The 25342-nt window shown below is 28.7% G+C and overlaps 2 protein-coding genes across 3 annotated transcripts; one reads left to right on the top strand and one right to left on the bottom strand.

Moving 5' to 3' along the window:
- Positions 1 to 3953: 3953 nt before the first annotated feature.
- On the bottom strand, positions 3954 to 8542 carry LOC137831825 (uncharacterized protein At5g08430-like). Of its 2 annotated transcripts, none has more exons than XM_068639661.1 (9): positions 8259 to 8542; positions 8094 to 8173; positions 7584 to 7774; positions 6070 to 7240; positions 5822 to 5922; positions 5605 to 5664; positions 5313 to 5363; positions 4690 to 4760; positions 3954 to 4339 (listed from the first exon to the last, which is right to left on the bottom strand). In XM_068639661.1, the coding sequence occupies exons 1-9, from the start codon at positions 8378 to 8380 to the stop codon at positions 4189 to 4191; spliced, it is 1998 nt and encodes a 665-aa protein (XP_068495762.1). In that variant the 5' UTR covers positions 8381 to 8542; the 3' UTR covers positions 3954 to 4188. The 2 variants fall into 2 exon arrangements, with proteins under 2 accessions (XP_068495762.1, XP_068495763.1); XM_068639662.1 differs by having other exon boundaries at positions 7584 to 7701; positions 8259 to 8311.
- An 11384-nt stretch (positions 8543 to 19926) lies between these two features.
- LOC137831824 (uncharacterized) lies at positions 19927 to 24473 on the top strand. The gene is made up of 3 exons (XM_068639660.1): positions 19927 to 20302; positions 20564 to 22571; positions 23684 to 24473. Exons 2-3 carry the CDS (start codon positions 20898 to 20900, stop codon positions 24071 to 24073), a joined length of 2064 nt encoding a protein of 687 aa, XP_068495761.1. The 5' UTR covers positions 19927 to 20302; positions 20564 to 20897; the 3' UTR covers positions 24074 to 24473.
- Positions 24474 to 25342: the final 869 nt, after the last annotated feature.

Below are 25342 nucleotides of genomic sequence, written 5' to 3'. Positions count from 1 at the left end.
GATGACATGCCTTTTTGTGGGATAAATTTCCAAACTAAAGCACGCACGCACGCACACAGAAAGAGTTGAAATGAAATTAAAAAAATATGGCTCTGAGAGATGGAGCACTAGAAGAAACTGGTGCCATAATTTTATATGCATAGTGAGAAAGTAGCATTGGTTTGAAGGACTTTCGAGGTTGCTTCTCTTGTGAACTTAGGGCATCTGGTAAAGGCTAAAAGTAATGATTGTTTTGGGTAGATAGGTCAAAAGTAGTATGCGCCAGGCAAGAACATTATGCACTTCTTCATCATGTTTTCTTACTGTTTCTGCCGCCTCTTTCCATTGTCCCCGTGAAGTGCTAGTTACTATCTCAATCTAGTGCTTTTCTTTTTCTCCAAATAACACATTTTGTTGCATCATGCATGAAAACAACAGTGCTAATATTCTTACACACTTAAAACATGAAACTCACTGTACTAAGCACTAGAAATTGATGAAGAAGAAGACTAAGGGCTTTGAATCCATGCAATGCTCTTTCTCCTCTTCTTCTCACTCTCTTCCCTGCTCCCTCTTTAAAAAGCAGGTAAGTGGGGTTTTCAAGAAAAATAAAAATAACGATTTCTAAACAATTGATTTCTAAAACATTACTAAAAATCATAAATTAACTCTTGTATTTTAAATATTATCAATAAAATAATCTATTTGCTACTTATTTTTATATATTTAAATAATAAAATCATCTTTAAATTAATTCAATTTTAAAAAATACCCATACACGAAAATGTTTCGGTCACGTTTAAGATTTGTGTGTCGGCACAGTAAAGAAATAAAAGTGAAAAAATGTTTTTTATTTATTTATAAACGCGATATAGTAATAATGTTTTTATTATTATTATATATTAATAAAATCTTATTACATAATTATAGTAATAATAAATAGTGATGCAAGATTTCACAGAATAATCTATTTCCGTATATCTTTGGACTAATTAGATTTGGGGTAGGTCAAATCATGATGACAAAGTTGACTTAGTGTTAAGAAAAAGAAACTCTTCTTTTCTTATATGATAAATTAATGAACTAAAACATTTATGCATATCTCAATTTTCCAAAACATTGAACTTGGACCACAATATTAAAACTCAAACAATCACATGTTGCCTCTTTCTTTTATATTTAATTACAAATATTTTTAATGCAATTAAATTTGAGTTATTCGTAGCATTTTACAGCATATTTTACTTTTATATATGTAAGTGAGAAAAATAATTTAAAAACAAAGCAAACAAACCCAAAAAAAATTGTATCTCTCAGTTAGAGTAGAACATACTGACACGACACGGATATGGATACGGAGATATGTATAATCTCTAAAATGTAGGATACGGGGACACAGATCTATATATTATATAATTTTGAATTATATAAATTGAAAATAAATATTTATGTGTAAAAGTAGGTTTCATATTCTTTTCGGAGCAGTAAGATATTTTTCATGACTGGTTCAAAAGAATTTGTTCCTTATTTTTATAATCATAATAAAAAGTTATACAATAAATTTTGAGTTTAGAAAATTATTGTATTTATACCTTTTAAAATTGTATTAAAACCGTGCTAGAATTTTCAAAAATCCAACAAATATTTTTTGAATTAAACACTTCACCGATAAGTGTCCTAAGAGTGTCATACGAGTGTCGACACCGATACGTGTGTCCGACACGGATACGTTCATTTAAGAGAAGTGTCTGAGTCTCCTAACTTATGAAAAAGTAGATGGTGTTATAAGAGTAGAGTTAATTAAAAAAAAATCCACAAATATTCTTTTTTAGATTTATTTTGTTTCGAATAACCTTTGATATTAACTATACATATTTTTCTTCAATAATTTAAATTTTGATTAGTCATACCGTAAGAAATTAGTTATTTTCCCTAAATGCAATCCATTAGTATTAACTACAAGTATTTAATATAATAGCTTATTGTTGGCTATTATTAACAAATAATATATTAAATATTACATAAAATGTGTAAATGATTTTGTAACTTTTTATTTTTACCCTTGATCAATATTTAAAGAATATTACTTAACCTTTTCTTACTGCCTTTTTGTTAAATATTAGTTACAAAAGTTAATACATGGTTTAAGGTCTCCTGTTTATTGTATCAGAAATGTAAAAGTTATATAAGACATAATTACTTTTTATTAACTAAGAGTAAGATCTTTATTTATGGATATCTTTTAATAAATTTCATCACAATGACTTATTCAAAAGAAAAATAAAAAAATTGATTAAATTTCTTTTTTCAATAAATTAAATTAGCCAACGTAAATGCATAAAAGTTATTTTGTGTAAATTATATTTATTAAAACACGCATATAAAAAATATTTTATTTAAATATATTTTAACCAAATTAAACATCATGCTTTTTTCTATTTAATCCATTTTCGTGTCAGAATAATAATAAATTAATTAATTAATTGAACAGTCATTAAATATGCATTAATAAAATATTAAACAGTTCAAAGAATTTGAATTTATGATCGATTATATATAAGAAAAGGGAAAAGATTTCTTTAAACACCTACCATAATTGTCATGAGCAAGATTACCTATAATTAATTAAACATGTTACTTTAATTTTTTACAATATTTATATCATTCTAATATAATTAAATAAAATATTATTACATTAGTCATTATTATAAGAATAATTATTAAAAAATATTAATACTTTCTATATATTTTTTTCTATATAAAGATCCTTTACATTTATATTAGTGTGCAAATAATATTAACTATTTAATGCGAAAGACCTAAAAGGTAGAATAAAACTTACAATCTACGGATACTTTTCTTAAATGGCGTGTTCATATCAGACACACTTATCGGTGTCGACACTCGTAGAACACTTATCAGGAGAGTGTTCAATTTAAAAAAAATATTTGTTGAATTTATTCAAAAAAATATTTATTGAATTTATGAAAATTCTAACATAGTTCTAACACAATTTTTAAAAACTCAAATTTATTATATAATTTTTTATTATGATTATAAAAATAAGGAACAAATTCTTTTGAACCAATAATGAAAAATATCTTCTTGTTCCCAAAAAAATCTGAAACGTACTTGTGCACATAAATATTTATTATCAATTTATATAATTCATAATTATATAATATATAAATGTGTGTCCGTGTCCTACATTTACATTACATTTTAGAGATTATACATATCTCTGTGTCCGTATCATGTCAACGTCTGTGCTACATACCTTATGATTGAAAAAAATTAGAGGCATTTACTTCCTTCCACTTCTTCACAAAACACAAAAAAAAATGGGAAGAGAGATATTTTTTAAAACTAAATTTAAAATAAATAAAAAATACTTCAAAGTTCTTTTCTCACTATCACTTATGAAAAAAAAGATGTATAATTTTCAATATTTCTCCTTTTTATATTTTATCTTCATCTAAGTAAAAAAGTGCATCATTGTAAGTGTTTAGACTCCTCAAGTTGTGCAAATTGGATAAATAATACCTTTCCGTTTACAAATAAATGCTTAAAGTTGGTTGACTTTCTATTTAAGATAAAGATATATAGCAGTTGAGTTGAGACTTGTGTAGTTGCAAATCACTTTTTTTTCAATTATTGCCACCAAATATCATGCTCAAAACCGCAACCATATCTTATTTCAACACAAAATTCTGAAAGCATTCATCATCTTGGCCAACTTTTTTTTTAGTGTTGGTGAACTTAGTATGAGATTTATTTGTGGAAGAGAATCTAGATTTTTCAAATAAAAATAAAAATTATACTAAAAATATCATATTTCTCTTACCAAATTTAATACAGTGATAATTAAATATTTTAGTAAGATCACATTATCCTCTGATTTTTTTATAAACATTCACAAAGATATATATTTTTATCAACCAAATTCATTATTCAATGTATGAAAAATGCACTCATGATGATAAATTATCTTCCTACACTATGGCATATCATCTGATTCTATTCAGTATTATCATCCATCGTACAAATCCAAAATAACATTAACAGATTAAAATGCAGACACTGGAATTCTGATATAAGATCAGAGATATAAAATATTGTTCCTCTGTTACTTTAAAAACTTACTAACAGTAAAAAGCAAAGTCTGAAACTGAGTCCATCTCAAAAACTTACCATAAGAATGGGGAATCACTAGAGCTGTGTATTTGTATCTTGTTCATCTTCAGAATCACCACATTTTGATTCAATCAGCTCTGCACGAACTGAAGGTACGCTCTTTAAGAGTTGTTCTTGCTTCCATGATTGTTCAAGTCGTTCTCTTTCCTCAAGTAATGCAATTTTTGTATAGCAAAAGCAGTTAAGGAGATACAAACTATCATTCTTCTAAATTTTTTGTATTTTGAATGGTTTCAATTTTTCACATGGATTCAATGTCAAACTAAACAATGATAGTATCTTAGGAGTTAAGGAGATACAAACTATCATTCTTCTAAATTTTTTGTATTTTGAATGGTTTCAATTTTTCACATGGATTCAATGTCAAACTAAACAATGATAGTATCTTAGGAGCATAACATAGCATCATAATGTATCATGTATCAATCATTTTTGGTACTCAGCAAGAAAGTAGGAATGTCATGCTAGAATGAATTCATATGATCATTAACTTCCATGTAAAATATAAAAGGATATTCTCTAGTTCGTCCTCTAAGATTTGCTCGGTCAATTTGATTTTGCAAATGGACAAGGCGAGTTGTGATGCTCTAACAAAAACATAAACATAGAGTGAGGATGGTCAAGAACAATAATATATGGCATTTTGCAAACAGCTAATTCATCAAATACTAAACCATATTACATAAAAGTAGAAGAAAGTGAACCACACAAGTACAGTTTTGTTGCAAGCGTAACATATATCTCCTGCCAGCTCTTTGGTACAGGAGTATTTTGGGTCTGGAATGAAAATGATGCATGTATATGTCTATTTTTAGCGTGTGTGAAATAAACCATTTTATTGATAAACAAGAGTGACAAGACTCATTGTGACCTACAGGTTGTAAAAACTCATGAATCAACAAAATAAACAGCTTAGCTGGTTGACAACACATAAATAGTTACATATCTTAACATGATATTAGCAAAATAGAGTTAGATGAGTAGAAGGTGAAACCATGAGTTTGGCAACTGTTTTTGATGTAATTATATTCTATTGATAGAATCCAGAAAATGCATCTAAATTAGTTATTGATCATATATTTTGAAACCAGAAGACGAACAAAGATAAATGTTGGCATGGCAGAGTCAGGAATGCATACATGTTTTGTTATATCTTCGTGAAGACTTTCAGCCTTTTCTTGAAGCTCAGCCTGTCAATTGCCAGTGGAATAAAGACAAAGTAGTTATAATTGTGAGTTGCAATATATTCATGGAAAGAAACTACCATTTTCTAAGCTATGAAAAGATACATTCGGGGAATGGCTTATAAACTACACATACAAAAACTAAGACAAGAATATGCAGTACAAATATGGTTCCAATTAAACTATTTTTCCGATAGTCATCTTTCGACAGATAAAGCATTTGTTCTTTATGTATCAAATAACTTACAACAGTTAATTTTGGGAGCAAGCTGGTTTTCACTTTTTGCTGCAAATCCTCACATTCTTGCTGTAAGCAAAATAACACAATTGGTAAGTAATGTATTCCAGGAGATGAGAAGAATGTAAAAATCAAATAATTTCCAATGGAAATTTGGAAAGATGTCTTTCCAATTAAATGTTTATAGTTGATTCCATGAAAATAATGACAGGCTCAGTGCAAGTACCTCTGTGAAATCTTCATCGGATAGCTCTGAAATGGGAATGGCCTTAGGCATTATGGAAACTTGCAAGAGAATTCTATTTGGCATTTCATCAAATTCAACACCTAAAAGTTAACCAAGAGAAACTGTCAATCATGTAAGAATTAAGATACAAGAGAGTAAAGTCACATGAACAAATATAAAGTAACCCAATAAAAAGAAAGAATGAAAGTAGTGAGCACAAAGTATCAGATCTGTATGAAATTTATTACCTAAAACTCTCACCAGATGGTAAGACTTCCCTTGTCTAGAATCATTGGAATCTATTCTAGCTCGGACAAAAGTTCCAACAATCTTACCCAAAAAGCTTTCAGGCTGTTTTGATAACTCTAGCACCAAACTTCGTTTTAGATAAATGAGCTTTATATTATAGGCATTAATGGATGCAAATTGGCTATGCTTTATAAAATAATCCCCCTTTCTCAATGGAGGTTTTCCAATTAAGCTTGACAATCTGCTTCCACATATTTTCTTAGCATTGGGATGCTTGTCCAGTGAACTGTTACTGATTTGAACATTGTTTTTATCCTCAGATGGATCATCCATTTTCTTGGCAAAGTGAAACCCAAGTAGATAATATATATCCCTTTTTGAGACAACTTTCTTTCTAAACACAGGAAACAACCTTTCATCAGGGAGGAACTTCCCCTTGTCTCTAGGGTGGTCAAGACTTTTCTCATTGATGTATTCATGTATGAGAGAATTGACAGCCCATTTGGTTAATGGTTCAGTTTCATGTTTCCCAATGGATGCAAGGAAGCTAATGAGAGGTTTTGATCCCCATCCCACAAACTCCTCTGAATTGCTCCTTTTCCGTTTGGCTGACTGAAGAGCTGACTTACTATCTTCATCACTAGTCCATGACCTCAAATCATTTTCTTCTTCTTCACTTTCTTCTTCTTCTTCTTCTTCTTCTTCTTCACTTTCTTCTGCTTCTCCTTCTTCTTCTTCACTTTCTTCTTCTTCACTTTCTTCTTCTTCTACTTTGCTAATTTTTTTATGGTGCAGAAAACCTTTAAACTTTTTGAAGCCAGTCTGTGCAGCAAAAGTATCATCACCAGTCAATCCTTCTTTTACCTCATTCTGTACTTCTTCTTCAGTTTTACTAACTTTTTTATGATGTAATAAAGGTTCAAACTTTTTGTAGCCCAGGCTTGCAGAAAAAATATCATCACTTGTCAATCCTTCTTTTAGCTCATTTTGTACTTCTTCCTCTTCACCTGTCCTATTTTTTTTATGATATTGAAAAGGTTTACAAGTTCTGAAATCTGGCTGTGCAGAAAAAACGTCCTCCCTGGTCAATCTTTCTTTAGCCTTAATAATTTCCCAATATTCCTTGAATAGGCATTCGTATGTTTCCCTGTCATTCAAGGCTATTTTGTTCTGCAATAAGCAAACAAGTTTTCAAGGTCAATAAGAACATACAAAGAAAAGGGATAAGCAATACGTGTATAATATGACACCAACTAGTACTACTAGCCTGTTTAAACCTTTAAACCAGTATTGCTGTTCTGATAAAAAAAGGAGACCAACTATAGTTATAATAAGAGCAGCTATGGTAACAAGGAAACCAAATTTGCCACATAATTTAGGATCCTTCCAATATTCAACTGTTAAACTAGCTATTTTCATGAATGTGTTAGCTTTTTGACAGCAAGGAACATCTGGTCACATATCAAGCAAGTGAATTGTTAAGAACTATTCAAAATTTCATTATCAAACTTACCCCATTTGAATCATGGTCTAAATTTTGTTCCACAATCTCCATTAGCTTCCAACAGTCCATGCATAAGCCTTTTACCCCTCTAACAACAGTAAATTCTTCTGAGGCGGCAAAGCATTTTCTGCACACACCAATTGGACAAGCAAGGCAATAAAACTTTGAAGGTTCATTGCATTGGAAACAAGCATGTCTACCTGAAAATATATAAAAAAAAAACAAATCAACATATTTTCAACTTTATTTGCTTAAACCTCCCACTACACTTTATCACTTCCCAAAAGAGAATATTTACTAAAAAGTTTCAAAATATCCAGTGAAAAGGGAAAATGTAGAAGAATAAAATCTATCCCCTCCCCATATTATAGATAAAAAATAAAGATTTCAATGCATGCAAAACATGTTACTTTTGTATTTTTTATCACTGGATTGTCTTCGGACAGAACATCGGAGAATAATACATATGTTGCATGCATAAGGCAGGTAATACATTACTCATAAATCTAATAAACTTACCACAAAACCAAGATTTTACAATGTCAAAAAAAGCTGCATCCTTTCCAACACAATCAGGGTGATAAACTTTCCCACAATTCCTGAAAAAATAATAAACAAAAATGTTCACTAACACCCATTGATCAACTAACACTGAACTAAAAGAAAATAAAATGAAAGACTCACGGGTGATCACAGATGATCATTTGCCCACCATCCTTGCATCCAAAACACCATTCTTCGGCGGGTTCTTCTTCATCTTCTTTTTCTAAAAAAACCACTGTAGTTTTTTCTATGTTCTTGGCCATTGTGATTGTGGGTGCAGAGAATCAAAGAATGTGTTACAGTGAGTAATGGTGGTTACCCTGGTTGATTCTGCTATTTATTTGTGACCTGGTATTGAAAGAAGATATCTTCTTGGTAAAAGAAGATACTTAATTATTACATCGGCCAAGAAAAAAAATTGAAACAAAAATATTAGGTCAATTCTTGTCCCTTAAATCTAAGAGACCAATGCATGTATTCCATTGGATTGAATTTGTACAAATAATTTTTTTTCTATAAATCACCTATTGGTTCCTTTTGCGGCAACAAAAACTTAAAAAACAACCCAACATTCCCATTTTACACTGATTTTATTTCTTGAATTTTAATTTTTTTCCCAATCTAGTGTTGGGATGAAAGTTATAAAAAAGATAGTTGAGGATGAGAAAAATAAAATCTTTTATTGAATTTCAGATTAGTGCCTCAAATAGAGATCTACATGAGAAAAAATATATAATATTGATAATATTTAATTAAAAGAGTGAAAAAGGAAAAAGATAGTGTTTAAAATTACGCAATCTCACACATACCTTTGATTTTGTTTTGTATTTCATATATATATATATATATATATATATATATATATATATATATATATATATATATATATATATATATATATAATTTATAAAAATACAATTATATTTGTTAAAGTAGCTAGAATTAAGAGGATTCCTAATTGAGTATTAAAATTGATGACCCAAGTATATATTTTATGAGCCAATGGCACAAGTATATTATGTATAAAAAATATTTCTTCCCTAAACATAAATATTTTTGTTTATAATTTTATAATTATATTTATTAAAGTAATTATAATAAATATGATTTTCATATTTCTGATGACTCAAGTATATATCCTTCAAAAATACAAATAGGTACTCTGATTCAAACTTCAGTAATTTCAAATTAAAAAAAAAAATATTTCATTATTTAAGATTGGTGAAATAAATTAAAAATATAAAAGATTTATATGTAACTTACACATGTTCATTATTAATATTACGGAAACACAAGCGCATCTGGATTCACATTTTTCCTCTTTTACTCAATTTTTACGATAATAAAAAGTTAACATGCATAAAAATGGAATGCAGAGAGTGATTGAAAATGAAGGTTATTTTATTTGATGTGAGATTTTGTGTGAAAATGTGCGAGAGTATGCTCTTTTTTTTTGTGGTTGCTTTAAAATAAGGAATTAAGGAAAGAGTGGAGAGTTATATAAAAATTATACATTAATATTAATTTAAAAAATTAAAAAATAATTTTATTTTTTAAGTCATTCATATGAAATGATAAAATACTCTATTGTATTAATAAAATGAAATATATTAAATAAGGATATAATCGGAAAAAAGGCAATGTTCACCGAAAAACTGTTATAGTAGAAAATCCCCTATATAGGTATAGATTTTTTATAACAATTGTTTATGTATTTTAAGTTATTTACATATACAAATATATTAAAATATAATTATAATAATATATGTTTTCAAAATAAAATATAATAAATATATATATTTTTAATTTTTAATAATATAATTAATAAATTATAATATCAATATTCATACATGTTAAGAATATTTAACTTGTATGCATAAGCAGATCTAATTCTATCCTCTTAGTCTTGATTGTATATTTAATAACAAAGAAATGCACATTTCACAAAAAAAAACTAAGTCTATTTATTAGAGTAAGTTTCCTGTACGGAATGAGTAAAATGAAAAAGTTAAATTTGGGTAGCAAAAATGTAGGAAAAATGCATAATGCATTCTCTTACATAACATCTCTCCAATACAAATATTTTATTTATCTTATTATAGTTAAATTTTGTTATAAGTACATTACTTATTAAACATTAATGTACAACTTCATCGTGTTTATTAATTAATAGTTAGATTCATAATTTTTTATTATCATTAGTAGAATTTAAAAAATAGAAAAAACAATTAGTAGAATTTAAAAAATAGAAAAAACAATTAAAGTACTTTTTATCCAAAAATTTATTCTAATTTTTTAGTGGAATAGTGTGAGTGATTGCAAGAAGATAATGGAGAAGAAAATATATTAGGGAGATATGGAGAAAGGGACCATAAGAGAATTTAAGAAGTGATGTATACTACAAACCAAAACTCCAAAACTTGGGACACCCAAAGTTGTCGGATGGTAGTTGGAAGCAAAAACACACACCATATTGTAAAATTCATTCACTTCTTACTCATGGACCACTCACCATGGACCAACACTCCTTCATTCAATTTTATTTTTATTTTCCAACTCAATAGGTTACCAACAATAGTGGAAAAAAATAATGACTTGATAGTTTAATGATAGTATTTTTTTTAATAATTATAAAGTTTATTATCACAGTTAAAATTAAAAATAACATAGGAAATATTTATTATGATGGTTTATGATAGGACTATTATTTTTTATTTTAACTGAAATAATAAGTGTTTTAATCTATTTCATTTTTTCTTCTCAAATAATAATATTTTTTTTTTCATTCTTTCGTGAACTGAAACTTATTCTTCCTGAAGCTTATTCTACCATCTTCACTTTCTCCTCTAAAATAAGAAACTTTCAAACTTTTTTGTTTGTCCAAACTTCTCCTTCCATCATTTCAATAGTATTACATATGAATATTCTGTAAAAAAATAATAATGTATTTGTAATTATATATATTTGAATATTTTCATATTGTGTTTGAATAAAAAAAAATATGAGAGTAATAACTTTAACCAAGTTTAAAATAGATGGTTGTAAAATATATTATTTTGGTGAGAAAATTAGAGAGAAGTTGAAATATATAAATGCATAAAATTAGTTTGATGGTTTAAAATTGTTAAATTTTAAATTTTACAAAAATTAAGAAAGTTAAATTTTCATGTTCTTTTTATTTTTTCGATTTCTCTTGTCTTTTTTTCTTCTTTTTTTTTTCTCTGTGACTTTCTAATCTGTTTCTTTCCTTTATATTCTTTTCTTTTATAGAAATATTTTTATTTTTTAAAAGTAAAAGAATTATATCTGAGCACAATCTTGATATTAATTTCAAAGACTCTAAAAGTGAAATTTTAATTTTTTTAAGAAACCATTTAATGCTTACATTAAAATAATATACAAATGAAAACATCTAATCAAATATAGATAAATATTAATCATACATGAATAAGTATTTGAAATTGATGCGGGAATGTAAAAAATATAAATTAAATACTATCCAAATTACAATATAAAGTTTTGTCCATGATTATGTTATCTAATAATATTTACTCTACCCAAAGATTAAAAAAATGCATATGTTAGTGCAAATAGATTATTGCATGTAGATGTTATTAACCTATATTTATTATTTTATACACATATTAAATAGTACATATAAATACATTATTGCATGCAGATGTTTTAGAAAAGTTAACATATACCCATTACTTTTTAAAAAATTATTTGAATAATTGTTTGGAAGTCTTTTTAAAAGGATAAATACTAAGAAATATTATGTATCAACCACAAAAATAAGTAATAACACAACTTTACACTAGGAATCTTAATCTCACTTACAGTTATTCAATGCAAATTGGAAAAAAAAATCACTATATATCATAACTAATTTCTAATTTACAATATAATTATCTAAGTACATAACATACTTTTTCAAGCTAAATAAAGTTGTAAGAAAGAAACTTTAAGTCTAACTCTTATAAAATAAGCTCCTCATCATAAGTTAAGTATTATAATTGTCATTTCTAATTTATAATAAATATATAAAGTCATCTCAAATATCCCATTATATAACATTTACTATCCAATTATATAACATTTGTGCAGGCTAAATACAAAAAAAATTAAGAAATAAACTTTTTAGTTTAACTCAACCTTACCAAATCAGCTCATAAGACAAAATTTGCACTCTTATATACTATGAAATGTTTTTATCTCTCTAGTCAATGTGTAATCTTTAACACTCCATACGTCAAGACCGACCAACTTGTGTGTGAGACTATATATTTATGGGTAGTCCGATGGCGGATGGTTTGGTAAGCCCAATAAATTCTCACTAGAATAAACTCTAAGTGACTTTAATATCATTTTAAAAAGTGAATTTTAGGTTTAACTCAATCTGATAAAGTCAATTCATAAGGTGAGGTATACACTCACTTATATATATACTATCAAATTTTCTCATCTCTAAGTATTCAATGTGGGATCTCCAACCAAAACTTTTTAAAATTATACATTTAAATTCCCCTTGAGTGGGAATATGAGTACATAAACTTTTTTCATGCAAAGTACAAAAAGCTTATATAATAATAAAATAGTGAGTCTTAATGTTCGTTCTTACACGAGTGGATACGAAAAATGAAAAATACACATTTCTTATTTTCAAAGTATATTACTTCACAATTATAAATAGTTTACAATTAATCTCTCTTTATATTCCATATTGTTCAAAAGACAAGCAATGGTATTATAATACTTGAAGGTCCTCTATATTTTTCACATTTATGTGTAGATTATTTGTTATATACTAGAGTCTAAATTCTTTATGCATGGATGTGCTTTCTTATATTGTCATATAAAAATATCGTTGTTGTAAGTTATGTGCTTCAAAACATCTTGAGTTATAGTTTTTTCAGGAGTTTGTGACAAGTTTCTAACATCATATAATTTATAGTACAATAAGATGGTTGGATCACATCTTTTATCTTTGTAATGTCACTTTATCACTAACAATACCAAATACAAAATACATATAATAATAAAATTATATACAATAATAACATTTGAAAATATTTTTAAATAATAAAGTATGTCCTATAAAAAAAACAGAACATAAGTTAAGAAGATAACCTTTAATGATAACAAGATATAAGATGCATTAGACTTTCTCCTAATAACTCATTGTTATATTTCAATTTCAATTAATTTGTAATAGTCAAAAATCTTATTTATATTGGGTCATCACATAAACACTTATTTATCTTTCATGTATGAGCTTCAATTGAAAGTCATATTAAATGTTCAAATGTACAAAAAAATTGCTAAAAAGTTGTGTAAAATTAAAGTTATTAATTAAAATTAAGGCTTAAATGTTTTTTCTACATATATTTATGAATTTGATTTATGATCTCAATATAAAAATCTGTTTGTAGTCTTTGATAAAAAATATTTTTATTTTATTATCTTTTGTTTACTTATACAGTTCAGTCATGAAATAATATATATATATATATATATATATATATAAAATCATCTTTTATTCCCAATGAATTTGTAGTTTTTTTTATTTTAGTTATTTGTATTTTTTTTTACTTTAATCTCTATTATTCATTGGCATTCTTTTAAGTATAGAACTAACATATATTTTTTAAAATTATTTTATTTAAATCAAAAAAATAAGCAATGTAGTAGTAGAAATAATATTTTTTTTTCTTTCAATTAAGGTTTGTGACCTTATTTCTTGTAGTCTTCTTTATTGAATAGTGAAACTCAATAAGGATAAATATCGGTATATGATTTTATGCATATTTTTTCATCAATTGAGTTTTACTATTAAATAAGAAAGATCCAAAAAATAAGGGATGTAAAATATAATAAAAGAAAAACAGTATTGTTTACAACGTTTTGATTATTTTTTTTCCTCTAGAGAAACCAAAATTAAAAGAAAAAACGTGTCGTTCGTATAAATCGATGACATACTCATTTAACATATAATATAAATGATAATGACCAAAATAGAAATAAAACTTTTTGTAAAAAATCAAAAATGAAAAAAAAACATTTTTAAAACTTAAAGCAAATTCTACAAATTTATTGAAGAATATTTTTTTTAAGAAATAGAAAACACTTGTAGTAGAAGAAGTATCCAACTCGTGAAATATATCACTTTATTGACAGTTTCAATAAATACAAAAGGATAAATATATTTTTAATCAATAACTAAAATAAAGAATAAAATTTTAGCATAATTTTTCATTATGGTTTATTTGAATTAGGTAATGATTTGAGACAATAATTTCGAGTGTTTTGATATGAAATTGTGAGAAATATGAGATTATTTGGATTAAAGTATGTAGAATGAATTTGTGGAAAAAATTTATTGAAGTTCGAAAGTAATGTGATGAATTTTTTAATTTTTATTAAAAATATAAAATATAAGTTTACAAATTTACTATTATTTTTAAAAAATAATTTGAAATACATTAAAAAAAATATTAAAGACAACGTATTGTGCATTCATAAAATGTAAAACCATTAACAAACCTAGCTAGCTAGGTTGTTGTAAATTACCTACCTAGATAACTCCTTATATAATCTAACATACAACCCAACAACCCCTACCAATCAAATTAAAACTTTGCGTAAATTTTCATTATGTCTCCATAATATAACATATAGTTCAAGAATTAGGATGAATGCAAAACAAGGAAAATAAACTAGAGATCAAAATTCTACACTACATAATTACTTATAAAAAAAATTAATTCAATTTTTACTTAATTTCATATTCTACAAAAAAATGTTATAACTTTTGAATAATCACTAGATGTAACTTGAGATTCGTGAAAGCAAACTTTACCTTTAACTGTGATAATTTAAATATGAATGATAGCACCTTAAAACCAAAGAAACTTCATGAGCGTTTGAGTGCCACTCACAAAAAAAAACTAAAAATAAAAATTATGAGCAGAATGAGAGTGGGGACAAGTCTCTTTGTGAATAACAAAATCATTAATATAACTTTTGAAGGTGTTTTTTTATTACATCTTTTGAACATTGAGAAGTATGTCCAATTAGTTACTAAAAATAAATTTAATTTCATTAATTTGAAATAACGTTAATCAACGTTAGTATTTTACTTTATATATTAACAAATTTAAATATTGATTTTTCACATAAAAGCATATCCTTAATTCCACAATATACACATAAGTTAATTGTTATGGATAAAAAAAATGATGATTATATATAACTTTTCATAGTCAAAGAATTGTGTTAATGTAGGATAATTACAAATTAAGTTATCTCAAAATTCTACCATTGAAATAGTAGCCACCCTAAAGTGAAATTCTATAAAACAAGTATATTTGAAGGTACGCATACATTAAAAATGATGGTTTATGATGTACTCTTGTGAAGCCAGTAACTGGGTGTGAATGATTGTTGTCTTCGACTAAACTATTATTTATTATTTTTTTATTCAAAGTTATAATCAATAATTAAATTTAAAAAATTTTAATAATTTATTATATAGTAAACTTTAAACATGTTATTGTTCTTGTATGATTGGGACTTAGATAACTATTACCTTATTTTTATTCTTCGATCGGTCGGTTACCTTCCTTATTTTTTACTTCATTAAGTAAATTTCTTGACTTGAATGGTTATCCCTTATCTTCTTTTATTATTTTTCACTCCTTCATCAACACTAGATCGGAATGCACTGGTATATGCAAAAGACACTACGTTTAAGTAAGATCTCGGTGTAATAAATGTGTGATGATGACATACATTTTTTTCGAAACTTGTAATTATTTATATCATTGTCATAAATTTGTTGTTGTGCGTCCGGATTAAAGTTTGAATCATAATTAAAAATATATTATCTAATGCTTAATCACTTTTTGGACCTGCTAACCTTATGTTCGAGCTTAATAATTTTAACTGTGTCAGTCAGCACAAACCAAATACTAATTTGTCCATAACTCATTCGATACCGACCTATACAGTTCACAACATCAAATATATTTGTATCTTATATAATAATAAAAAAGTTTTGGTAATTCGCACCTCATATTACAAATGAAAAACTGGTCATTACTCAAATAATAAAATAACAAGGTTTCTTAAGAAATATGTATTTTAACTAAAGTCATAATAAATAGTTTAATTTAACTTATGCATATTGAATTATAATTGGAGCCATAAATACATTTGACTAGAGAAAAAAAAAACAAGTACTGTAGTTTCAATACGTTAAATTCATCAGACATATTAAATATACATATTTACTATTTTCATTTATCTGCTATATATACCCAACACATGTGCGTTAAATAATGTACAAAACTGATATTTTAGTTTGTAAAGTACATGTAGTAAATGTTAAAATTCATATGACTATAATAAATAATAAATAAATATGGTTTACTTTATTTATATATAGTTAAATTATAATATGAAATGATTAATTTTATTAAGTTGTAAACCATTTAAATTTACGAAAAGTAATTTATATTTTAATACAATATTATTTGTAACTATTGATATATATATATATATGTGAAAAATTAATAATTTTTTTTTATTAAAAACCCTTTTATTAATATAAATTATGTAGACATTCTTATTGAATAATAGATTTAAGAGCCTTACATTTTGTTTTTTAATGAAAATATAAGTTTACAAGTGTATTTACATATCCACTTCTACAATTATCAAACTAACATGATTTTTTTAAAAGAAATAGGGTTACAGGAAACATAAAAAAAAGAAAAATACAACAATTCATAAATCTAGTGCAAAATTATGTAGAGCTCCAAATGAGGAACATATTATTTTCCAAATTCTTAATTAAAATGTTTATGTAAAATACTTTATCATCCATGAAAAAATGTTTGGTAATAAAACTTTTGAAAATAGATTCCTTGACAATGAGTGAAAGTCATGACTGCAATATGGAAAGTTTCACTAGGTTGCTTGGTTTAAATTTATGATAAATATTTTAGGATAAATTTTTATCTTCGAAATTATAGAAAAAAAGATCATTAGTAGTATAGGATGATAAATGATCATTATTTATCTATTTAACAATAGTTTTAAAATTTATATGTAATCAATGACCAAATTGATCAAACTTCGGTGTGAGTGAGGTTTCCAAACTAGAATATGATTTATTATACCTAGCATGCAATATTTTGATTTTTCAAATGATGTTTATCAAGGTATAAATAAGTATGGTATGTTTATGTTGTAGTTTAAGGATGTGACTAAAAAGGTGAAATTTGGTGAGTTGTGAAGAAACAATACTCAAACACATTAGTTGGTTAGGTGTTAGAGAAGCTAAGTAGTGAATATTTACCAAAAAGTCATGTGTTTAAGTTTTAATATGCAAGTATGTATGTGATAGAGGATATCTTAAATACAAAAGCAAAATCATATGAATGATTTCTATGTTTGGATAAATTTGTCAAGGTGATAAAACAACTCAAGACGATTTTATACCAATTAGGTTTTAGGGTTTTGATATATATAAACTCATTTCTAAAGTTTTATATGTGCATATTGTAGACTCTCATTTTAAGTATAAACGTTTTACCTAAAAACAAAATTGTAACTATGGTAAATTTTATACGTAAATATTAATACACATCCTTAAATGATATATCCCTCAAATGATATATCCCTCATAGCTAATTGTAAGTTTCAATATTAATTTGGACCTCAAACATTATATACAAGATCTTATGTAAAAAATAAAATTATTTTCCAAGTTCTAGGATTTGTCTTCATTTAAAAAATAATAATTCTTATGTGAACTTTTTACTGATAACTTCTTTATGTAACACAAACACTGATATAACACAAACACGGAGATACGTATAATCTCTAAAATGTAAGACATGAAGATATAGATCTATATATTATATAATTATGAATTATATAAATTGACAATAAAAATTTATGTGCACAAGTATGTTTCAGTTTTTTTTTAGCAGAAAAATATTTTTCATGACTAGTTTAAAAGAAATTGTTCCTTATTTTTGTAATTATAATAAAATTTTATACAATAAATTTTAGTTTTTAGAAAATCAATGTATTTCTCTTTTTTAAATTGTATTAGAACAATATTAGAATTGTCAAAAATCCAACAAATATGTTTTGAATTAGACACTTAACCGATGCATGTATTGAGAATGTGAGTGTCGATTTCAAATACATGTGTCCGACACGAATATACCGTTTAAAAGACATGTCCAAATCTCATATTCTTTTCCAATGTAGATATATAATATTGATTAATTAATATTTTATTTGACAAGACCAATTTTTAATGTTTACAATTGTTTGTTTGATGAACTTGAAATAGTGGAATAGGATGATATTTTTATTAGATCATTAAAACAGATTACACTTGTGAATCCTCTATCCATGAGTCAACTCTTACTTTCATTGTTATTATATGAACATGATTGGAAATCAACTTGAAATAATATTTTAACTTGTTTTAAATTTACTTATGTTAAAATAAATCAATATTTATGAAGTCTAATCAAGTTATGATGAAATAAGAATACATGGAATTATTATAAATAATTAAATATTTGACTTTTATATTTTATGGATATGTAACCACACTGCTTTTTTAACAAAATTATGTAAGAATAAATTTTGGAAATTTGTTTTAAGGATATGATTATGTCTCGTTTGAACGAAATTGTTTTTAGCATATTTGAGCAAATTTTAGTGTATACTAGTATTGTTATACTTTGTATGATTGAATGAAATCGTTAATTTTCTTATATTGTGTTTGGATGAGAAATTTTTAGTAGTTTATTTGTATGGAAAATTTGAAATACTTTATAACAAAGGATATTGTTTGGGAAGGAGTTTCAAAAAGAATTTGAAATTCAATAATTTTACAAGAGTATTTGGATTACTTAAAAAACATAATTTCAAATTCTACCTAAAAGTAATTATTTAAAATTTTGATTTTCAAATTTATGTATATTTTTTTCATATTCTCCACAACTTGATTTTGGTTTAGGAGTCCTCTATGCAAGTAAGATTAGAATATTGTTGGACAACTAATTTTGGATGATGTCGACTGAGTTTTTATTTATTTAAAATAGTATAAATTTTTATTTAAATTAGCATAATTATTTTTGTTATCATCGTAAATCATTATTATTTCATGCTCAACATGTTAGAGCAAACATACAACACCCTAAATATTTTGATTGGATGGTTAAATACAACAAGCCAAAAACTTAAAAGACATGAATCAATTGCATTTTATAAACGCTGATTAAATCGTGTGTGCATGTGTTTTGATTATGTCAAGTTCCATTTTATCTAATATGTTAATTGAATATCAATTAAAAGTTAAGTACAAATCAAGACGACACATATAAAGAATATTCCAAAACTTAATTATGAAAAAATAGAGAATCTATTTTACACCAGTCTTAAGAAGATCTACCCCAAATATTTTTTTTATGTCAGTCGTGATTATTTAAATATCTATAATATTTTTTTTATTATTAACACGAACATTATTATTTATTAATAGTTTGTTTCAATTTTTTAAAATGTTGACTGAATTTTATTTAAACCAACATTAACTATAATTGTTTCATATTTAAATAATTTTATGTACGATAATTGAATCTGGTGGTAATCGAAAAACTTTATCAGAATAAAAAAAAATTGAATAAATTAGAAAATGTAAGTTATTTTTAAGATAAGTTATTTAGTGTTAGGAATCGTGAATTGAAGTTATTTATATAAGTGGGGGAAAAGTAAGATTAAAGAAAGATAAAATGAAATGGAAAAAATGAAAGGGTAAACAGAGACGGACAGAGAACAGTAGAGCGCGGGATGTTGGGGAGGGACCTCCGAGTCAGAGTGGAGGACCGAGTCGTGACCGATTCCGTCCTCTATCCTTTTGAGTCCTCTCGTGTTGTCATTTGTCAGCATTAATGCTCCCTCCCTCGCCAATCCATCCTCACCCTTCGATCTCATCTCTCCCCTTTCATTCCCACCCTCCGATCTCCCCATCTCTCTTTCTCTCTCCCAATTTCAATTTCAATTCTCTCTCAAGAACCCTAACCATCACACCCTCTGCTCCTCCAACACATCCCCTCTCAACTCCTCGGATCCTCTCGCCTTCTCGCCCTACGCAGGTCTTCCATTCTTCTTTCCTCTCTTTCTTAATTCTTCCCAACACGCCAATCTTATTCTCTCTTTTTTTTTTCTTGCTTTCTCTGTTGTTCTGCTTCTGATTTTTAATTTATATTTTACAACATTATTTTTTTCTGGAAGCGGTTACAATTCGAGACTTTTTGTTTAATGGACACACGCTAAGTGGGTTTAATTATAAGTCTTGGCACTCCGTGCTTGTAACTTTGTTCGGTGGTTTAGGCTCAGACTTGTTTTGTTTGCAGATTTGATTGGATCGGCTTGCTGCATACTTGGGCTCCGGACCAAAATAGGATTTTGGAGCAAAAACAGTTCGCTAAATCTTGCTTTTGCCGTTATTGCTTCGAAATCGTTAATGCAAGTGAAGTAATCTCTTGTAATTTGATAGTGGAGGTTGCTTCATTGTGGCGGGGAAAGGAGGGTTGGAATTGGGCAGCAAATAGACTCGGATTACCCATTTTTGTGGTCTTCCCTTGTCGTTGGAACGGCGTGAATTGTTTGATTTGAGTGGGTAGGGCAAGGCCAAGGTATGCGTGAAGTGTGTGCTGTTTCTGCTTCGTAACTCAAGGTGTACGGATAATGGAAGGCAATGGAATCATTCATGATAGTAGCCTAGGAGCGGGGAGAAGGGACAAGAGAGAGGTGGGAGAGAAATTGATGGAAGATTTAAGTAGATACGCACAGAGTCCTGCTCACTTGGCTGTTGCCAGGCGCGACCATGCTGCCCTGAGGCGCATTGTTGCATCCCTTCCCCGGCTTGCTAAGGCTGGGGAGGTCATCACGGAGGCTGAATCTCTTGCTGCTGAACTTCATTCGGATGAGGTTTCTGCTGTTATTGATCGCCGTGATGTTCCTGGTAGGGAGACCCCTCTTCACCTTGCAGTGCGACTTCGGGATCCAGTGTCTGCTGAGATTCTGATGGCTGCTGGTGCGGATTGGAGTCTACAGAATGAACATGGTTGGAGTGCTCTCCAAGAAGCAGTGTGCACTAGAGAGGAAGCTATTGCCATGATTATTGCACGGCACTATCAACCTTTGGCTTGGGCCAAATGGTGTCGTAGGCTTCCCCGCATTGTTGCTTCAGCGTCCCGAATTCGTGATTTTTATATGGAGATAAGTTTTCATTTTGAGAGCTCTGTCATTCCTTTTATTGGGCGAATAGCTCCTTCTGACACTTATCGGATTTGGAAGCGTGGGTCTAATCTCCGTGCTGATATGACCCTTGCTGGTTTTGATGGCTTGCGTATCCAACGATCGGACCAGACATTTTTGTTCCTTGGAGAGGGCTATGTTGCAGAGGAGGGTAACTTAACTCTGCCACCTGGTTCTTTGATTGCTCTTTCTCATAAGGAGAAGGAAATTACGAATGCTTTGGAAGGAGCTGGTACACAGCCAACAGAGTCTGAAGTTGCTCACGAAGTTTCCTTGATGTCTCAGACAAATATGTATAGACCAGGTATTGACGTTACTCAGGCTGAGCTTGTTCCCCATTTAAATTGGAGGCGGCAGGAGAAGACTGAGATGGTTGGGAGTTGGAAGGCAAAAGTGTATGACATGCTTCATGTGATGGTTAGTGTGAAGTCAAGGCGGGTTCCAGGTGCTATGACTGATGAAGAGCTTTTTGCTGTGGAGGATGGAGAAAGCATGATAAATGGGGAAAACAATGACGAATATGATGATGTTCTGACTGCTGAGGAAAGAATGCAATTGGATTCTGCACTACATATGGGAAACTCTGATGGTGCATATGAGGATGAGGAAAATGGAGCCTTTGATGGTCAAGAAAATGGTTCTGCAGCTTCCTGTGAGAATTCTGAAGCCAATGGCATGGTTAAAGAAAAGAAGAGCTGGTTTGGTTGGAACAAGAAAAGTTTGAAGAGCAGCAGTGATGACCCTGAGGATTCCAAAAGTGTGAAGAAAAATTCCAAGTTTGGCTCAGAAGGTAGCAATCAGAGATCTGTTGATCAACAAAAGTTAGCATCTGAGTCTCTGAAGGAGGATAGTGGAGATATTAAGAAGGGAAAAGACAAAATCAATAAAAAGAAGAAGAAGAAAGGAACAAACACCGAGTCAAAGAATGAGAGTGAGTATAAAAAGGGTTTAAGGCCCGTGTTGTGGTTGACGCCAGATTTTCCTCTGAAAACTGATGAGCTTCTGCCTCTACTTGACATCTTAGCAAATAAGGTTAAGGCTATTAGAAGACTCAGAGAACTTTTGACAACTAAGCTTCCTCATGGAACTTTTCCTGTCAAGGTAATCTAAATACCATAACCACTAGTTCTTTATATGTTATGAACTGTTGCTCTGCACTCGCAGTACAGCATGCCCATATCTCCTGTAGTTGGTTTTTGTTGGCATAGAGTCAGCTAAAACTTCATATCATACTGAAAATGAAAGTTATACTTAAGTATATATTTTTGCATAATAAATATGATACCAAGTGAATAGTTAACTAAACTCGTAAACCTAAATTGAAGGTTCATTCATATCCATTAGTTCACGTGCGAGTCATAACAGGCACTGGAAGCACCAAATCAAAGATTAGATCATATAACCAGAGGACAAAATCAGAACATCCGAAAACAGAACCCTAGGCCAAAGTCAGATTTTCTTTTGCAAACTGGGTTGCAAAACTGAACCCACTAAACCTGGCTGCATCAGCAAAAATTGGCTCGCAAAAGATTTATGATCTCACAATCTTACGAGCAAAATCAGTGATTTCGCACTGTTCACAGATCTGCACCCTCCAAAATGCACAAGAATGTCCCATTTTACAATCTTTCTCATGATTTTTCATGACAAAACACACATACCTAACGAACATTTGAAGTTTCACAAGTTTAATGAGATTCTGACTGAATGGGTTTATCTTTTCTGTTGTTTCTTGTACTTTATTTGTTCATGAGTAGATTATATGTGTCTTTTTGAGTGAATATCATATTCACACGGTACACCTGTACTGTTAATTGTTAATTTAAACTATGCCAACCTATTATTAAATGATACAAAATTGTGTATCCTGTGTAAAGCCAAGATTTGCTGCTATTGTCTGGATAAGACAATGAACTGGAGGGGTTTTTCTAGATTTAATGTTACTCCCTCTCTGTTTTGGCCTTTCGCAGATACAGATGATTATCACACTTAGACTTTCCTCATTGAATAGTTTATATTTCAGTTGACCAGGAGTTAGATGATCAGGCACTTAGCTGATCTACTTCAAAGAAATCAAATTTTGTTCGAGTGTTGGTGCAATTTATACCTGATTTCTACCAGTCTGCTACTCTCTGTCATCACATTTTTTCAGCATCCATACCTGTTTATAAAAGTTTTTGGTTTTAATGATAATAATAACCTCTGGTACTCAGGTTGCTATTCCGATAGTTCCTACCATCAGGGTTCTTGTCACTTTTACAAAATTTGAGGAGCTTCAGCCTGTGGAGGAGTTTTCAACTCCACTCTCTAGCCCAGCACATTTCCACGATGCCAAATCCAAGGAATCAGATGGCTCTAGTTCGTGGATTTCATGGATGAAAGGAAGTCGTGGGGGGCAGTCCAGTGACTCTGATAGTCACAGATACAAGGATGAAGTTGATCCTTTCAACATACCTGCGGACTACAAGTGGGTGGACGCCAATGAGAAGAAACGCAGAATGAAGGCAAAGAAAGCCAAAAGTAAGAAACATAAGAAGCAGCAGACAGCGGCAAAAGGTGGAGATGGAGTGCATCAGAGGACGGAGGACGTAGAAGAAGAGTAGCAAGTAGAATGGTGGTATGGTATCTCTGGGTTAAATTGCTTGAGGCTTTGATACTTGTTGGCAGAGAAAATTGGTCTTTCTTTGTGCACACAGCCACAGCTGACATTATAGTTCTATGTTGGAGGGTTTCTCCAAGAATTTACTAGAAATTTCTTGGGCAACCAATTGTTATTAGTTAAGAAAAAGGTGCCTTTAATTTTTTTTTTCCTCGTTTTGCAAAGAAAGCTTTGTCTTGTTCTATAAATTGTTGTATTGCCAGTGAAGAGGAATTGAAGAGCAAGGGTGTATCGCTCCCTAATCTCGCTTGGCTTCATTCTAGTTGTCCTTAGATACTACTACCTACGATTTGTATCTACACCTATGTCGATGATTATCGATTTTAAATTTTCGTGAGTGCTAATCTCTAGTTTCTCTATTTCAACATTTTGGATATTTTAACACCATTTACTCACCTACTGCTTCAATTTCAATATTCTTTTTTTCATTATTCATTTTTAATAGAAATAAAATATGACAATACAATATAAATTCAAAAAACATTAATATCGGAAAAGAACAAGTTCTAAATTATTTTGTTTTTTTAATTACCATCAATAGTACATAGAATTAATTTATCTTATTTTACAGTGTCAAAGTAATATTTTCTGCTCAAATAACTCGTTTCCTTTCCCCCTTTATCTCTACTTCCATCTCACAAGCAAGCACTAAGTAGATCAGAAAATTTATCGTTATAGTGTAATTTCTCCACAAATTTAATAGAATAAATAAATTTTAAAAATATTACAATAATAAGTTATGCTAAGTGCACAACTTTAATTTGAAAAAGGTATGGATTTTTATATTTTTTTATGTGGTTTTAGGTTATTAGAAAAATAGGAAAATATATATTTTTGTTTTTATTTTATTTCTTATGTTGTATAGAAAAAAGAAGTGAGTGGAGCATAAGAATTAGCATTAATTGAAGGGCAAAAATAGAGGAGCACAGTGACGAATGGGATGTAAGTATGTGAGACCCACCATGCCTTCACTTTCTATAAACATTCTGATGATATAAATAGCCGGAAAATAAAGCAACTACAAAAAACCAATTCATAACACACTCTTTCATCATCTGTGCTCTTCAAATCTGTTAATCTATCTCCCATTAGCTTTAAAAAATTGCACCATAAGCTCTGTTAATCTAGTTTAATATACCCATAATGATAATAATAAATGCCAGGTTGTTGAATTGTACACGTTGTAGTAGTGATTATGCAAAGCAAAACAATG

Source organism: Phaseolus vulgaris, chromosome 6 (assembly GCF_000499845.2).
Source record: "Phaseolus vulgaris cultivar G19833 chromosome 6, P. vulgaris v2.0, whole genome shotgun sequence".
NCBI classification, from domain to species: domain Eukaryota; kingdom Viridiplantae; phylum Streptophyta; class Magnoliopsida; order Fabales; family Fabaceae; genus Phaseolus; species Phaseolus vulgaris.
Note: the sequence above shows the minus strand (reverse complement) of the source record. Positions and strands in the feature narration are given on the sequence as shown.

Coding starts and splice junctions, on each gene's coding strand:
- LOC137831824 (XM_068639660.1), top strand. CDS start 20,898: ATGGAAGGCAATGGAATCATTCATGATAGTAGCCTAGGAGCGGGGAGA. Junction 22,572..23,683: donor ATGGAACTTTTCCTGTCAAG/GTAATCTAAATA, acceptor TCTGGTACTCAG/GTTGCTATTCCGATAGTTCC.
- LOC137831825 (XM_068639661.1), bottom strand. CDS start 8,380: ATGGCCAAGAACATAGAAAAAACTACAGTGGTTTTTTTAGAAAAAGAA. Junction 8,174..8,258: donor ATGATCATCTGTGATCACCC/GTGAGTCTTTCA, acceptor TTATTTTTTCAG/GAATTGTGGGAAAGTTTATC. Junction 4,761..5,312: donor ACGAAGATATAACAAAACAT/GTATGCATTCCT, acceptor TGTTTTTGTTAG/AGCATCACAACTCGCCTTGT.